This window comes from Nuphar pumila, chromosome 5 (genome assembly GCF_984573655.1).
Source record: "Nuphar pumila chromosome 5, dmNupPumi1.hap1.1, whole genome shotgun sequence".
Taxonomy (NCBI): Eukaryota; Viridiplantae; Streptophyta; class Magnoliopsida; order Nymphaeales; family Nymphaeaceae; genus Nuphar; species Nuphar pumila.
In genome coordinates, this window is record NC_143253.1 from 44,724,779 (window position 1) to 44,740,897 (window position 16,119).

The following is a 16,119-nucleotide window of genomic DNA, read 5'->3' on the forward strand; positions in this document are numbered from 1 at the left end:
CTATTCATATTAATCTAGCGACGGCATAGCGACGGAAGTAAATCCGTCGCCAAGACGTGGTCGCCGTTTAGTATCGGCGGATTGGCGACGGAATATAGCGCCCGTTATTCCGTCGCAATTAGCGACGGAATAATTCTGTCGCCAGTTAGCGTCGAAATATTCGCGACGTAAGCATATTGTCGCCTCGTTGTCGCTAATCCGTCGCTAACCATGTTAGCGACGGATTAGCGACGGAATGTGGTTGTCGCTAATCTACTGCTTTGTTGTAGTGAAAGCAGTTGAATCGAGCACTCAATTTTTTTGAATGCAAGATCAGTAAAAGAATTTGGTGCAGCATCCTGTCTGAAATCAACATGAAGAGTGGTCGTGGCCAGGGAATTCGTCTTACCTAGTTCGGGGATGGGTTTATTTTGCTGACAAGCAAATAGAGGCAAGATGGATTCTTTGTTTGCCATTGGTGATTCGTTATGTTTTAGAGGAAAGCAATCTCATCACAATAGACGTTGTGCTCAAATCGGCAAATTGTGCAATTTAGGATGTCGGCAAATTGTGCAATTTAGGATGTCTTAAATGCTGTTCGAAATCAGATTATGCCCATTCTAAGTCTGGTCATGTAGTAAATTTCAAGTGGTTATATGCTGGTAGATGGACTCCTCCTCCAAATGAAAGGATCAATATATCGACAGCAGATGCACGTGCGTACCATGCAGTGGGTAAGAAGAGATGTGCAGTTCGTCACCGCTTAGGTCATGTTTTGAAGGGTGGACGGCTCAGCCTAAAGCTAGACACATGCATAATGGTGGTGGAAAGAAATTATTTTCGATCTCCTGCATTATGCCACAGGGACACGCTATTTTTAAGTGTGACTTTGGTGACACAACCGGACACATTGACATGGATACTTGTGCAGTCATTATTTCAATATTTTTAAATAATATTTTAATACTTTATATAAAAATAGTTTTTTTAGTATTGAAATTTTAAAAATATATATATTAATTATAAATGTATTCTTGTGTCCTGCATCTAATTCCTGAAATCTTTATGACAGTTGTCAATATAGTTTCTTGGGTGTCGGAGGGTGAAGATCGCATACAACTCATGTTGTCTTATCATCCCCTTTCATAAATTTAAGTCTATGTTTGGGAGTCTTGGAAACGCGGTTTTAGTGCAGAAAACATTAAATGTGGGGTTTGGCCTGCCAACACTAGTCTCAAACTTGTTTTTTCAGCTAGCTACTCCATTGCTACCAAACAGCAAGAGTATGAGAGCGTCGCTAAAACCACAACACAATCAGCGATTCAAGGCTCTCAAACATAGCCCAAATGGCGATGGATCCTTAGGTATTAAAATCATGTTCCTAATGATCTTGTAATGTTAGGGAACCTGAGGTTTTGATCACTGTTGAACGGACAAACTGCCATGTTAGTTTCCTCCTCTTCCTGATATGTGAAGTTGAAAGCTCGATCACGTATTCTGCTGCAAAATCTTTCCTAACCCCCAGCTTGCTACTTAAAAATAAATAAAATAAAATAAAAAGTTGGTAGACAAAAAGTAAAAGCTATCTTATTCTGACAAGTTGGCAGCACTATCTGGTTTGTTCGTATGGAATCCCATAGATTTTCAGCAGATGAAACCATGAGCGCCGTTGTTAGAAGTTACTGAATGCACACTCTCCAATACCACCAGGCAATAGTCCATACTCCGTGGGCTTACACAATGGCATTCGAATCTTATGAGAATAAAGGATATGCTGACGTTACCTCCCTTGGGAAGGCAAAGCAAGGGAGAACTGGCATGTCAGCCCTCGGACGTCCTCGTCAAAGGCAGTCCCAACGCACATAAATAAATAAAGTTTGGTAAAGATGCTTTGGGAAATCTAGTTGCCACACAAACCTGTGAGCTGGCAATTTCAAAGAGTCTTGATCACCTTCCATAAGATCTCGAGTATTGACAACTTCCTTTGATGAATATGGGCATTAGCTAATAAGACCATGTTACGAGTTGGTAGTGAAGAATTGAAAAATGGGGTCCACTAAAACTACTCTAAGGGTACATTTGGTTGTTTTTTAATAAATGAGGAAGGTAAAACTCATGAGACTCACTCTCACGAGATTTCATTTCCCATGTTTGGTTGGTTTGAGAAAAGAAATCTCATTTGTATGAGATCAACTTTTCTTTGTTTGATAAGTTCACTGATTCATTTTCTCATGTTATACATAATTGGATCATGGATGGAATACCAAACATGTAATTATTAGATCAATATTTCTTTTTGTATTTAATGACCATGAATTGGATCTAATGGATCATAAATTGGATCAATAGATTTTTTTGGATTTAATTGATCATGGTCCATAGATTGTATCAGTGGATTTTTTGGATTTAATGGATCATGAATTAGATTTAATGGACCCGTACATGGATTGTTATTGGATCATTATTTGGGTTTATCATATTTGGATCCAATAAAATGGTTTTAAACAAATTATAAATATTCACCCTTGGACCCTGCATCCTGCCTTGCCCTATGTCGCCTTTCCCCTATGCTCTTCTTCATCGTAAAGGAGAGAGCAGAAGACGAGGGAAACAAACTTTGTGGGGAATCCCAACTTTCACCCGTATTTCACGGGTGTGATTTCGAATCGTGTGATTCAAAATCACACCCCAACCCGTGAGATTAGAAATCTTACTGGTGGAGTGATTTTGATGCTCGTGAGAACCAAAATTAGTTCATTGTTCAATTCTCACGTTCAGTTGAACATGAGATTTGATGTGAATGATTATCGTGTGATCAAAACAAATGACGCCTAATAATTGTTGTCTAGGACCTGAGAAATTAGGTAAGTAGTTGCAGCTATGGCTGGAAAACGATCCTCACGAATCAAATAGGGGAATGTTCAAGCTTGGCTTGTTTTTTTATTGAGCCGAGCCAAGGTTTGTTTTTTGTGTTGAGCTGAGCCAAGCTTGAGTACATGAAAAGCCCGAGCTAAATGAGACAACACAAACAAGATCACAAACAAACTCATTTAGAAAAGATATATATAGTGTGTGGCTTCCTGCACAACTCTAAGGGCCGTCCATCACGCCTGTGATGGACAGTCACAAAAGAAAAAATACAAAAAAAAAAAGAGTTTTTTCGTGTGTGTATATATATATATATATATATATATATATATATATAAGTTAAAAACAATAAAATTTAAACCCTAAACCTATAAAGCCAAGTTCTAACTAACTCATTTACAAAACAAAACTTATAAGCAATAGATCTGATCTCTAAACTTATTGCTTGCATGCCAAACACTTCAACCATCTTAATTCTATAATATAAAACATATGTTAAATATATTTATTATTAATAAGCGAGTCTAGACAAACATTGGTTGTTGATGCTCGAGCTCGTTGAGCATATTTCAAATGGACGCTTTAGGAGCCAAACATGAGCCAAAGTCCCAAGCAGCTCATCTTGTTTCCCAGCCCTAGTTGCACAATTCACAATTTGGTGATTGAACCCAAACGCAGAAATGGTAGTATTAGTCAATTGCAAGCACTTGACAACAGCTCCACTCAAAATTGAGTCCGATAACGGCGTAACGAGCAGTCAAACAAACGTAAAACAGTTACCCAATCGGCTTAAGAGTCATTCAGTGTTCTCTGAGATGATTCCAACTTGAGAATAAGAAAGCAGTCAACTCATGCAGGAAAACAAATGTTTGGAAAGAGTTTTGTCTACATGAAAGTTTATTTTTTAATTTATTTTGGGTCGGCGAAGAAACTGTTGATTGAAGGCATGATTTCTGGAGCTCTGTTGCGAAGGAACTTCCTTAGTCCATGTTCAGCATATTTTTCCCCTTCAGCAAAGTTTTCCAGAATTCCAGAAGTCCTGTTTTCCTTATTGACCCTGAATTTAAGTCACAAAATGAAAAAAGTGGATCAGAAATCCAGAAAACACAATGCACTTGCCCGCATACATAAACTTTTCTCTTTACAATCATAATTAGGAAAACACTATCGATATGACACAGCTGGGTAGTTGGATATAAAATCCATATTGAAATCAACATGGCAGATTATAGCTTCAAGGCAGCCATACATTAATGGCACATTTGTTTGGGCCCAAATGAGAATCCACCTCTCATGGCTGTGAGAATGATTCTCATTGGCCCCGTTTCCCACATGCAAGCAAACACGAGAAAATGGGGACAGTGATTCAAAGTGGCATTTGGTGTCATTTTCTCACTTCTCATGAGATTCCAAATCACAACTGTCCACTTCATGATTCGGAATCACATGATTTCAGTTCACAGGAGATGGAATCACATGGGATTAAAATAAACGTGACCCGAAGCCCTTGCCTCCATACAGTAAAAAATGCCTAAATCATTAAAACCCACAACATTTAACTCGGGAAACAGAATAAAAGTGAAAACAAGCTTTACCAGATCATTTGCATGTAAGCACATATGAAATCAAACTCCTAAAACATCCAAGATAGCCAAAAAAAATTCCTTCCAGTCAAAAAAGAAAAACCACTGCAACAGAAAATCCATGACATAGGCAGATTCCTAATATAATGAATTTTATGAACTTTATTTACTGTACAGAAACACATCCCAGTGACATTCACGAAATGTTACTTCAAGCCTCAGCTAAATCAGTTTCTTTAAAATTCAGCAGAATCTTTTATCCTTACACAGTTCCAGGAGAGAACTCAAAAGTAAAAGAAAGTTATAAGCATGCTAGAGCTCAAGGAAGTCTTCAAGCGAAGCAAATTTAATAAGCATAGAAAAGCAATTCACATTGGAGGGGGGAAAAATGTCCACCATGCATCAGTTCATCAAAAATTCAATAAACTCAGCCATCTTACTAGACCTTATATCCCTATGCAATTACAGAAGCAGAGTACCAAAAGCAACAAAAAAAAGGTTACAAACATTTTAGACCTTAATGAATGTTTAAAGGAAGCTGATACTAAGCATCATTAAGGCAAGAAAATTTAATTAGAAATAAAAAAGTCTAACAGAAAGTGTGGCACAAAAGTACAAGGTACATACATGTTTCAGTTAGACCATTAAAAGATTTAAAGTTAAAAAGTATAATTGGGATAAAATTCCCTAGGCTTTCCTAAGTAGCAACTAATTGTTGCACCAATTTATTTTTCAGGCTATAGGATGTTCCAAATCATAAAAGTTGGATTTTGCAAGCAAGTTTTATAGTTGCAGACACAGTAGCAGAGCTTTGAACTATATTCCAGGGACCAAAAGTAAAAAAATTCACAATGCACTGGCAAAATATATGCAGCTCCCGATATCAGAACTGCCAATACAAGCTCATGCCCAATGTTTTATCAAACATCTGACTCAAAGCTCCTTATAGGAAATATTAATTCTGGACCAACAACACAGGAGAATCACAAAGAATACATAACCTAACAAAATAGGGAAAACTGCAGCTCAGTTATGACATAACTGATTACCTCAAGCATGTACTCTACTACAAATCTCACCGAAGGACTATATTATGTTGTGAAGGAAAATTGACGACAAGAGTTTCCTAGTGGTTGGCTGACACATGCTGCAGACTAGGATAACAATTAAAAAAAATGACTGCATAATTTCAGATGATCACAATAACTTGCAATAGGAAATGAACCACCCTCTTTTACCCAAACACTTTATCAAGCAAAGAGACCCGTGCTTCCGGTAGTAGCTAAGCAACAAAATGTACCCTAGGCTTCTAGCAAGGTTGTGCCTAATAGAAAAGGGTCATAAACAAAAGCAAGAGTAAAATCTTCATTTCTTCCAATGCAAAGCTTAAACTGTAAAATAAAGGATGGGCCTTTTAAAGAAAGATGAAAGCAAGTCAAGCCCACCACAAAGCTTGAGAATTTGATCAACTAATTTGATCCAAACACTTTATCAAGCAAAGAGACCCGTGCTTCCGGTAGTAGCTAAGCAACAAAATGTACCCTAGGCTTCTAGCAAGGTTGTGCCTAATAGAAAAGGGTCATAAACAAAAGCAAGAGTAAAATCTTCATTTCTTCCAATGCAAAGCTTAAACTGTAAAATAAAGGATGGGCCTTTTAAAGAAAGATGAAAGCAAGTCAAGCCCACCACAAAGCTTGAGAATTTGATCAACTAATTTGATTCAAATGTACCCTCAGATGCTGGATCACATCTCAAAGTTGTTAGTTCCAATATAGAAAAAAAATTATATTGTACCATGCAGATACCATACAAAACCCACATAACACGCGGCCCCCCCTACCCCGCTGGAAGACCCCATGGGGCAGAGAAAGGGTGATACATGACCTATCATAAGAAACAGCTACTTATTTATTGAAAATTTTAAGAAAAATGAGTAGAGATTTCACCTTTAATGAGGTCACTTCAAATGAACAACTTTAACATGTTAAAAGAAATTGGCAAACCTTTCTTTTTTTAATATTTAATACTCACTAAAACTTGTTATACTTATAAAGTAAATAATTGATGGTTGGTTCTTTATTTACTATTTTATATGGTGTGGCTTATTACTTTAACATTTTGCATTTCTAAATTTTTCATTCTTAGACCCTTTTTTGATACTATAAGAGATATGCTTGTAAAATCTTGTCATTACGACCGTTTGTCAGTTCATGTATTATTTGCTAATTGTTAGATATTTGCTCATATTCTACCTATTCAATAATCAAGCTCACTTAATATTGTATTTGATTACTTAGATTTGCTTTTTTGCTTGTAAATTGCCTTGATTGTGATAATGCCAAATCAACTGTAAACCATTAGAAAACCAATAGCATCCAACACATATAAAATAGCTGCCAATGTACCATAATTTACTCCAAAACATCTTCCTATCCCTCAAAGGATGTTTGATTTGTCAGAGAAAGTTGACAAAGTGGAAAATTTTTACAAAAAGAAGGTGAATCCCATTTTTATCTACAAGAGCTAGCAACCACAAGATAAATGATAAATTTATCTGAGAAAGTTGCCAACTTAAACAACTTTTCTTAGGGGAAAAATAACAAACTAAAGAGGCCAGATTTTTTCTCCAAAAAAAATCCATATGCACTTTTTTCAACACTTGCACCTTCTATTTTAAATCAAACGCATTGAAAAAGTTCCATGGGTAAAAAAAGTGAAAAAGTTTTGTTTCATGGGCAGTTTTTCCTAGGTCCTTTAATTACCTTTCAATTTTGATCCTTAGGAGAAAATTATCCAAGAGATAATTTTCCAATGCTTTTGTAAAATGCTTGATATAAAATAGAAAATGATTTATTGAAAATAGTGCATATTAGACAATTGTCTAGAGAAAAAAGTCTGACTTCTCAAGGTTGAACAATTTTTATCCATGAGATTGGACTTTTTCAACAGAAAATTTGTCCAAAATGATAAGTTTCCCCAAGGGTCTATTAGATTCTTCAGGACAGCTTTCTCTTTAAGAGGAAGCACTTTCACAGGCTTTTTCTCCTAAGGATTAAGGACCTGTTTGTTTCAACAGAAAGGAAGGAAAGTGCTGTTCATATGAAAGACACGGCCCTCAGAAAATATACACAGCTCTGCAGGAAAGTGCTTCCCCAGGGAAGAAGGGGGGGATTGGTTTGTGAGTGAGCGTATGGAGGAATTTTCATAAGAAACATGAGCAGAACCTGCACTCCCTATGGGAGACGTTTGTTAAAATGAGTCATTTTCCTGCAGGATTCAGTGAAACAAACAGGCCCTAAGACAGTTGTCCCCAATAAAAGTTGTCGGTTCTCTCAATGTTTGACAATTATTTTCAAGAAATTGTCTAAAATGACAACCTCCTCCAAGATAAATTCAGTTGGCGTTTGTGAGTCTTAGAGAAGAAAGTGAGCCCCAATTTCTTTTTAGACGAATTTTCTCAACTTTAACAGCTTTCTCTTTGCCATTAAACAGGCCCTAAGATACATTCATCAGTGATTTCTAGGTCACGAACAAAAGAGAGATCTTTCCTTTCTTCCTTTAACAAGTTTCTTCAGCTTTCTTTGGGCGATCAAACAGCATCCAGAGGACAAAAAGTCTGGGTAATCAAATGTCCTCCCTGAGTAATAGGGAAAAAAGACAAAAATATTTACTTTTTCCAAAAACAAACCAGAGGCTTCCCACCCTTTTGTTTCGTCTCCAACAAGGTTTTCCTCTCCTTCCTTTTCAACATCATTCAGTTGCTTCAGTTCCATCTTCGCCTTAAACTTTCTTTTATAGCCCAAAATAACACAAAAACAACTCGAAAAATGATAAAAAAAAAATCTATAACAACTTACCCTTCCATACGTACAGATCAACTATACATTTGAAATTAGATCCCTAAGCGAAAGTCTTCTAAACCAGTTTCCATCAAACTCCATCAACACTCTACAAAATCCATAAAGGAAAATCCAAAACTACGCATCATAGAAGACACATGCATTAACCAAAAGAATGGCATCATCACCAGATTCATGAAAACATATATAACCTAACCAACATTCAAAACCCTTCCAAATTACCCACCCACCACCACCCAGTTCCTCCCTTGTACAGAAATGAAGAGTCAGAAGCGAAAAAAACATCCACGGACAAGGGAAAAAAAAGGATATAACACAACACCATAAATAGGGAAATAATAACACGAACTTAAAACAAACTCGATCTCAATAACCAAAAAAAAATGTGAGAGAGAGAGAGACACCTGACTTCGGGGTTGATGCAAATGTTGCGAACCAACTGGAACCCACAAATGCCAACGGCCACCCCGACGGCAGCAAACAGCGGATACACCTACCACTCACCGACTCATCAAAACAAAAATCTACGAAAGAAGTCCCAGAAACAAAAAAAAGAAAGAAGAAACCGCGGAAACAAAGAAATCACGGAGATGGTAACAAGAATCCTAGAAAGGGAAGACACCCAACTCGGCGAATCGGGTGAAACGAAGAAGAACAAGAAGATGAAGGGATTCAGTGGCAGAAATTATTTTACCTCAGGCCTCAACCATCGGTTAGCGGTGGACGCCATTGACGACGATGATGAGGGGAGGCTGCAACCAAGGAAAACGAAGCGCAGACACAGAGAAAGTGAGCCAAGGACGTCCCTCAAGAGTTCTTCCCTCTCGGAGTTGTTATCTTCTTTTTTATTAATAAAAAGCAGCTGCCTATCAAAAAAATAAAAGCAGTCGCTACTGAGAGGATGGGTGGTTTCCTGGCTGGACCCGCAAATTAACAAAATGCCTCGTTCTTTTTGTCACGGATGATTGATTACAAAAACGTTAAACCTTCTGTTTGGGAACCGTGTTGGATTTGGAGGGAGTTGCAAGGAGTCGGTGAGAATAGAACTACCTAAGTTAGAGAAATAAATTTTGGAGGAGTTGTGGACTCCCTCTTTTATTAGGAAGCATAAATAACTCCATAAAAAAATTCAGGCTTGTGACTGCTGTTGATTTCTTATATATATATATATATATATATATATATATATATATATATATATATATATATATATATATATATATATATATATATATATATATATATATATATATATATATATATATTATCTATGCATATTATATATATAAGGTATGCATTTTGTATGTATATATATATATATTATACATATATATATATATTATGTATACATATATTATCTGTATATATTATGTGTATAGGAATAAAATTGGTTTATTAAATTCTATGATAATTATAAAAGGGTGTTTTTTCAAAGATGTGTTTTAGATCTTGCTAAAAACATGAATTTGATTATGCTCTAATGCTTGTGTTGATTTATATTTCATGTTACAATATCAGGACTGATAAATTATGTGTGTATCATGCTTAGAGATCCATGTTAGATATATTTTCATATAAGTGTTTTCATGCAAATGTTTTAATTAAGAAAATTGGATATATGTTTGTATCTTTCTAACTAAACAATGTCGGTGAAAAAATTCTAGTACTCAAATGAATTAGATTCTAATTAAATTCTTTACGGGGGTCATATAGACATATACATGAAGTCTCATTCAATAAGGTTTGGCCAGAAGGTCCATCGTTTGAGGGTTATTATTTCTGTAACACAAACCAAAAAATCTAGCCTCTGCAGAGATCCAAATCTGGTAAATGTTACAACAAAAAATTCAGTAAATCTATTTTATAGATTTTTTAATTAATTTTGGGATATGTGATATAAGACAATATGCAAAATTTATAAAAAATAAAAGAAATTTTTTAATACTTGTCAGTGAGTACTAGAACTTCATCCAAGCTGATAGAATTCTATCACTTATAGAAAATTAGGACTTGTGAAATTCCTTGACAATAGTTCAGTCTAGAATAAATTTAAAAATGTTGGCAAGTGGTTTTGCAACAAGAATGGTTTTAGTTGAAAGGCATCAGATAAGGCTATTATTCAAAAAATTGAGAAAATTTTAGTCCTTCGGATAGGGTATTGAATTACTACTTCTTTAGCGAGCAAAATTATGTACTTGTGTCTATTGATAGAAAAACAAGTTTCAATTTGAGAATTTTTACTATAAAGTATAAGCGCTTTTCCAGATTTGTAAATTAGAGATGTTAGAGGACACATGTAGGTGTCATCAAAAGAATTTTCTTGTTAGTATGAGCTTTGTGTGAACCGTGACAGAGCCTGTGATAGTAGGATAATTTCTTCTATTTACTATTTTTGACTAATGAATTGTGAACCTATGTGATCCAATGTCTATCATGGTTTCATGTACATACTCAATTTGTAAATCGGTGTATAGTCTAGGAATTGTATGAAATTGATGTGTGACAGCATGATAAGTGTTTATGCATGATGGTTGTAATGAATGTCATGCTTACATGGTGTGATATGCATAATGAGATGAACCATATGTAATGATGAATTGCATAAGAGATGCGTTAGTGTTTTATGTTATGGGTATGGGCATCATGCATTGTTGTTGAGTGGTGTATGGATAGCATGTTGGATGTATGTGGGTTATGAGAAACCCTACGTGTTCATAGCTCATGAGTGAGCTTGAGTTCTAAGCAACCACTGCGGGGTTCGTATGCATCACATAGTAAATAATTGTAAAGCATACTCATACACACTTAAACCTCAAGAGAGGTATGGCTCAAGGGTACTTCTGAGGGGAGTATGTTATAGTGAGTATGGCTCAAGAGTATCCTAGAATGGGGATATGTTACCGGGGGTTTGGTTTAAATGGGTTGATATTTTTCTTGTGTTTCTATGAGAGCATTCTGAGGAAGGCTTGGGTTGGAAGCCCTTGGTGCTAAGACACTTGAGTTAACTTATGAGTTTAATTAATCAACGCTAAGTACTCATTCAAAATAGTGTGTATCTTAAAGAAGGTAGGTGGTACACACGACTGAAGAAAAAAATAATTAATTTGGAGAGTGAGGCATCTCCCCGGTTTCACATCCTCAGCATAGAAAATCAGGACTACCTTATAAGGCCTAGGTAAGTAGCTCTACGACTCTGCAAAGTAAGAATCAATTCCCTAGACCACTGGAGTGTCGCTCAGCTAGTGGTCAATTTAATGGGTATTTGCAGATCTTATTAAGTTCATGGGTTAATTATTAATACATGGCATAACGAACCCCCCATCGAATTGGTTTGATCGAAGTTGAGTCCTTGAGAGTGTACCCTTATAAGGCGAGAAAAAATAAACAATGCATTAGAGATAAGGTTCACCCTGGTTCACATGATTCATAAATTTTATGCATAATTTCATACATTTTCGTGCATGATCATGTGCGATAAATACTTAAAAATGCTTATTTGTGAAGGGTTTTAGAGTTTTTCATCAAATTATAATTTGAGCAAATTGAGTCTCTTTGAAGTATTTCATGGAAAATAATTAAGTTTTTAGAAAATATTTTAGAAAGAGAGGTCTTTTGAAATATTAAAAACTTTTCAGACTCTTTTTGAAAGATTTGCTAAAAAACTAATTAGCAACTATAAAAAGGAATTTTTGAGCCAGAGGAAAATGTTTTTTCCATCTTTGGCAACATGCTTTGATAAATCACTAGTTTCTTTATTAGTTAGTCTTGCGCAATACAGGCATTCTTTGTAGCAGATGACATGATTTACATAAAGCAAAATCTGGTTATGCCTTTTGTTGCACTCATCGTTAATCACCCGTCTAGGTGTGACTGACGATACTCAGTTCAGACTGGGTTAAGTCCAATGCTCTTTGTGTTTCAGAGTTAGTGAAGTTTTTTATATTGTTTGGATAGATGGTTAGCTTGTCTTAGAACATTATGTAGCCTGTGAGTCATTAGTTTATAGTTAGTTCATATATTTTATTGCTTATTGAGTCAGTTAGTTAATTCAATGTTGGGTTAATTAGATTTAGTAAAAGAAAGTGTTTCTTTTCATTTGATCTTAGTTTGTTTCTTACTAATTAGTTAGTTTGTTATGCTAATTCATCTTTTAGTTAGTTAGTTTTATAATTTGATTCATGTTAGTTATAGAGTTAGTTATGTTATTTTATGTTGTAGTGTAATGCCCCAAAACCCCAACTTGGAAAATCCATAGATTTTTAGAGTAATTTTTTTTTATAAATATTGCGCAAACAAAAAACCATAAGAGAAATAAGTAGAAAATTCTGAGCGGGTTACAGAATAAACAACAAGAAGAAGCATTCCTTTCCTATTGGTTTACAAAATGAGACGGAAGAAATTATACATCATTCTCCTTTACAAAAAGTCTTCCAAACAAGAAATTTCTCAAAACCAACTGCCAAGATCGCAAAGATCTGAAGTGTGGGTTCAATTCTCCGTCGCACATCGAGCACCATCGCACCACTAGCAATCATCACCTGCATCCCCATAAAACGGGGTCAGTACTCTTGTGAGTTGGTGGGATAATATCTACAACTATCCATTTATGAAAAATATAAGCAGTAATAGCATGATGTGCAAAAACCAACATGGCTATACGTAAATAACTTAGGCATGATGAAACAATTAGAAACATTTGCAGTAATTAACACATGCCACTATAAAAAAGAAACAATAAGTAGGAAGATACATCTTTAGCAACATGGTTAGAGATAAGCAGTAAGAACATTATCAAGCGACTAGCATGCTTACATGATTAACATTCAATTGCAACAATGGACAGTTCAGCAATTATAACTATGAGCAGAGAAATATGACTTTAATTATAGAGTTATTGCAAGGTAGTAAGTGATATCATCGTGTAACAAGCATGCATCTAGATTCATAACTCAGTGTACTTAAGCAGTTAAGCAATTAAACAGTTAGATAATTAAGCAATTGAACAAGTGGCCATTTAAGCAAATAACTATGACAGAAACCATCAAACTCATAAGTCAGTTGTTAACGCATTTAGTTTAATTACATTGTCTTGATTACCCCTTCGGGTATGTGAAGGAACCTCGCATTCTGTGAGAAATATCATTGGTGTCTGTTATTTCAACTTATGTGAATATGCAACCAGCACTACAAGAAACTTGTGGATTAGCGATGACCTAAATTTGTCGCTAAATAGTTTAGCAATGAATTAGTGTCGGATTAGAGACAAATAACTTTCATCGTAAATTTTTTGACGCTAAGTAGTGACAGAACTTATCTGTTGCTACTTTTGTCGCTAATTTGCGATGGATTAGCAACATACATGATCCGGTGTGAGTCCTTCGCTATTTTAAATTAGCGATGGATAATATCCATCGCTAATCCGTCGTTAAATTTAAAAAAAAAAAAAATTGCTCTCTGTCGGCGCGCTCTCCGGCAAGGAGCAAATTTTTTTTTGCACAGAATCGACGCGTTCTTCAACGTGTTCTTTTGCATAGAACCGACGCGTTTCGGCATTGGGACGCTCTTCCGCAGCGAGCCAGTCACGACGGGAGAAGGGACGCGAGCAGCCGCAGGCGGCCTCTCGTGATGGCCAATCGGGAGGGAGAATGACTCCCCCTGGAAGGAGACCGACAAGCTCTGTGTCGACGGCTAGAGGACCTCCGACGCCCACTTCACGGAATAAATTGTCGGCGAAGGAGTGGACGTGCGGGAGGGGGTAGAGGAGCGACGTCAATCGACCGACTGCGACCTTTTCGGGGTCGTAGTGGAGACGAGATCCGACGAGGGAGAGGCGGGATGGGTGGTAGAGACTGGTGAGGGGAACCGCCGGGAGGAGGAGGACGACGCGGGGGAGAGGTAGCGGGAGTTAATCTCGCGAGCCTTTGGCCTCCGGGGGCCGATGCCATTGTCGCGCTCGGAGGGTGCGAGAGGTGGCCGCTGCGCATCATCAGAGGAAGGGTGGGGGCTTCTGGCATCCTGAGAAGCGCGTGGTGGCGGTGGTGGGGACCGCAACCACCATTATCAGCAAATCATGGTCGTAGGGATCTCCATGCCCAATAAAACTTGCAATTCCACCAATAAAAATGGAGGGAGGGAAAATTTTGTGCCTCATGTGGGACGATTTAAATAAAAAATTAGCGACTGAATTAGCGAGGGAATGTTTTCCTCGCTAATCCGTCACTAATTAGTGACAAATTAGCGACGGAAAAATTCCCTCGCTAATTTCATCGCTAATTAGCACTAATTTTTTGTAGTGTTTTGGCGACAAAAAAATGTTGTCGCTAATCCATCGCTAATTAGCGATGGATTTAGCGAGGGAGATATTTTTGTCGTTAATTTTGCAAATATTTTGAATGTTAGTAACAAATAGTTTTCTCTCGCTAATCCATCACAAATTTGCGATGGAAAAAATCCATCACAAATTTTCGTCGCTAATTAACATTTTTCTTGTAGTGCAGGCAGTTTATCTTATTTATGCTTATCTAGCAACATTCCCTCCTTCTGAGGTACTTAAGCTCATCTGGCCTTGTGCTCCCTACAGGGCAATACGAACAACATGACAAGATCACACTCATACATTCACGTGCTCTAGCACAACAAGCCAAGAGGTGCACTTCACCAGTGAAGGCGACATCAACATTCATCATTTAGGGGTGTATGACATCCTTGAACAAGTGAGCTCGACTCACAAGGTGGATCCATCGCCCACACAAAACTTGCCATAGAGTTTCAACATTCACTAAGTCTCAAAAGACAATTATACCCCTATAATGTGCCCCAAGTCCCTGTTACAATTTTGGGATGAATCAAGTGTCGAGTGTGCATCTTGTGTCCAGTGTGGACATGCACGAATTCATTTAAGCATTCATCACTTGCTAAGAAACATCGTTAAATATAAGATACTTGATTTATAAGCATGCTCAATTCAACACATTTTAGTTCAATGATATGATGTGCCAAAGTGCATGTAAGACTATCACATCATCAAGCATTCAATCACATATTTCTATGATTCAAAATACATGTGCTGCATCATTTTAAGCAAGACATATTGTTTTGCACATGCTTCATTAGACAATTCGCATCATGGTCAATGACATTGCCATTTGTCACACATCATAGAATATCAATCCTCACGCTCATAATTTATTTCAAGCAGTAATTTACATGTTATAAAATATCTGGCATTTGTTTCGATAAAGCGAGCCTCAATCGTACAATTCATTCTAGTGACAAACGGTGCGATAGCGTACTTCATCTCAATGACATGTATGTGCAAGCACTATAGGTATTTTTCTTTCAAAAGTTGTCAAGCATGCGATATGTCTAGCCTGTTTTACACAAACTGCCATATGTATTAAACCCACAAGGGAAGATCAATACCGCAGCGGGAGAAGCGGTGCCAAAGAGCATGGGGTTTCACAAACTTTTGTAGCGAACCAAGAGCTGCCACGAAACCCACTACAACAAGAAAATCTATAGCGATAAGGGCGCTGCCACGTAGCGCCACCATTACGGGAGGTTGCAACCAACAATATGCTGCTCTATGATGAAAATATGGGAAGTAAAACGCAGCAACCGGCTTGCTTGTCAAAACCTTTTAAGGATGTTGTCTAGCACAACATTCTAGTGCTGAAACGGATGCTAAACAAGCAGGGAACTAGCATCCAAAGGTGTGCTGCCACGAGGGTCACACGTGCGGTAGAAATGCAGCAACTCAGTGTTGCCCTACATGTGCCAAGTGCATAGGAAATCACAACTGGCTAATTTCTGCAATGACGTGTGCCGAA

At 37.0% G+C, this 16,119-nt stretch overlaps 1 protein-coding gene across 1 annotated transcript; it reads right to left on the bottom strand.

Annotated features, from left to right (window-relative positions):
• Positions 1–3,509: 3,509 nt before the first annotated feature.
• On the bottom strand, positions 3,510–9,144 carry LOC149837482 (uncharacterized). Its single transcript, XM_090006068.1, has 3 exons — positions 8,985–9,144; positions 8,695–8,783; positions 3,510–3,904 (listed from the first exon to the last, which is right to left on the bottom strand). Exons 1-3 carry the CDS (start codon positions 9,018–9,020, stop codon positions 3,757–3,759), a joined length of 273 nt encoding a protein of 90 aa, XP_089862194.1. The 5' UTR covers positions 9,021–9,144; the 3' UTR covers positions 3,510–3,756.
• Positions 9,145–16,119: the final 6,975 nt, after the last annotated feature.

Bases quoted from the DNA above. Each gene is read 5' to 3' on its own strand.
- LOC149837482 (XM_090006068.1), bottom strand. From the start codon at position 9,020: ATGGCGTCCACCGCTAACCGATGGTTGAGGCCTGAG. The intron at 8,784-8,984 runs GTAAAATAATTT...GGTGAGTGGTAG, and splicing joins ACCGATGGTTGAGGCCTGAG to GTGTATCCGCTGTTTGCTGC. The intron at 3,905-8,694 runs GTGTCTCTCTCT...ACTTAAATTCAG, and splicing joins TGCATCAACCCCGAAGTCAG to GGTCAATAAGGAAAACAGGA.